The sequence below is a fragment of the Phytophthora infestans genome, genomic scaffold, assembly GCF_000142945.1.
Source record: "Phytophthora infestans T30-4 supercont1.68 genomic scaffold, whole genome shotgun sequence".
In the NCBI taxonomy this organism is placed as follows: domain Eukaryota; phylum Oomycota; class Peronosporomycetes; order Peronosporales; family Peronosporaceae; genus Phytophthora; species Phytophthora infestans.
The window spans coordinates 697,996-699,736 of record NW_003303691.1 but is presented as its reverse complement, the minus strand read 5'-3'; the positions used below and the strand labels follow the sequence as shown (position 1 = coordinate 699,736).

The following is a 1,741-nucleotide window of genomic DNA, read 5'->3' as shown; positions in this document are numbered from 1 at the left end:
CACGCTGTGCCGCCATTAAATTAACCATGGCCTGGGCGGAATCCACGTTGGAATTCTCGAGCGAGCCCTGGCGCACTTCGATACGTTGTCCAGCAGCCATCGGATTTATGCCTGCCGCCGTAGGGTCTGCAGCTTCAAACACGCCGTTACCGTCCCGTACCAGCTGATTCGGCTGATTGGCTATGCTGATCAACAGCTGGCGCCCCACCGTTCCGTCCGCATTTCTAATTCTACCCTGGCTGTCAACCTTCAACTGATCTACGGCCCCGGTAATCGTAACCGGAGGATGTTGAACACGGCCACGAGACATTCAAGTTCTTCCATTCGTTCCACGCGTTCATCGCTTGGGCGGATAGGTCAGCCTGGAAATCAGACATTTCCACGTTTTGAGCCGGGGCGTCGATCTCTAGTAAGGCACCCAGTGCAGTGTCAATGAGATCAGAGCTGCTTTGAGAAACCCCCGACGGCAAAGGCTCCTCACCCTTACACTCCTCGTCTGCTGCTTGCCTTGCAAACAATTTCTGATAAATGAGAGCATGCTCAAATTGAAGTTCGGTCTCGGCTTGTGCAAGAACTGATGAATCACTGACAATACTATGTGCTTTTCCTTTAATCCGCGGGATCCAGAAGTAAAGCTTTTATGTCGTTGAGATCCTCAACTGGAAACCGAAGAGCGAGTTGCTCACGAAGTCGGTCGCGACAACGTTTGCCATCCCAAGAAAACTCGGATATAGACTTTGGTGCTCGGCGTTGCGAATGCTCAGTTGCTTTTGGCCCAGGGCGATCGAGAACCAAACAATTAACTGTAGTGGATTCACCAGCAAAAACCAACATTTTGCGAAAAAGTAAGACGTAAGCTTGCCACGCCCTGCTTTTGCACTTCGCCCAGACTAAACTGTGCGATTTGGTTAGTCAGCCCTTCCATCTCGGTAATAAGCGTCCAATCATCCTTGGAAATGCTTGACCATACAGCCGTCTCACTGTCTAGCGCTCCTTCGAAGTACTGAGCAAAGGCATAGTGATTTAGTACACTGCGACGCATTAGCGTTACAGCGTATCCAACTCGTGTCTTCGAATCAACTTCAATATTGACAGCTGGAAGGCTAAGGGCCTTCTTTATCTGCTTGAGTTTAGTGATTCTTTGAGGAGTGTTGAAAAACGTTGCCAAATCACGAAGCTTCTGAATAACTTTCAGACCATTTCGGAACTCCCCTCCCGGTGTTATGATACTCTGACCACGATTTCGTGTGTTTTCTTTCAGACCGAGAGCATACAACAGACACAAACTTAATAAGTGCATTAAACAATCTACTTGATCCGTAATATTGAAATGGTCGAATACGTTTCGAGCGCTTCCCGTCGTATCACTTACTGTGAATCGAACGTACCGGTCCACATCAATGTTGTAGCGGTCTTGCATTCGTGCTTTAATAAGATCAGCAACAGTACCAGCAGCGTGGCCGTGCGAGTTTGGCATCGCCAAGAGCGAAAGTGTGACCAAGCGCCACTCTGAATCCACGAATACGACAGTCACACCAATTATATTCATGTTCGATGCATTGGTCCACAGATCGTGCAACATCGTGATAAATGGCTGCTCTTTTGCTTTTGAAAAATCTCGGCTCAGTGTATCAGACACCAATTTGATAAGCAAGTGCCATTCTGCTTTAGCAAATTCGTAAAAAGTATCTCGAGCAGGGGTCAATAGCGCAGGTTGGTGCGCCAAACGCCGAAAAAGTTC

At 48.2% G+C, this 1,741-nt stretch overlaps 1 protein-coding gene across 1 annotated transcript in view; it reads right to left on the bottom strand.

The window, feature by feature from the left end:
• The window catches only part of PITG_18116 (uncharacterized protein), a gene marked incomplete at both ends in the record, with an annotated part of 3,200 nt that extends 1,780 nt beyond the window's left edge, over positions 1 to 1,420 (bottom strand). Inside the window, 3 exons of the mRNA XM_002997695.1 lie at positions 77 to 172; positions 833 to 1,103; positions 1,389 to 1,420. Of these exons, the coding sequence (XP_002997741.1) occupies positions 77 to 172; positions 833 to 1,103; positions 1,389 to 1,420 (399 nt within the window). The remainder of the gene's footprint in view (positions 1 to 76; positions 173 to 832; positions 1,104 to 1,388) is intronic.
• Positions 1,421 to 1,741: the final 321 nt, after the last annotated feature.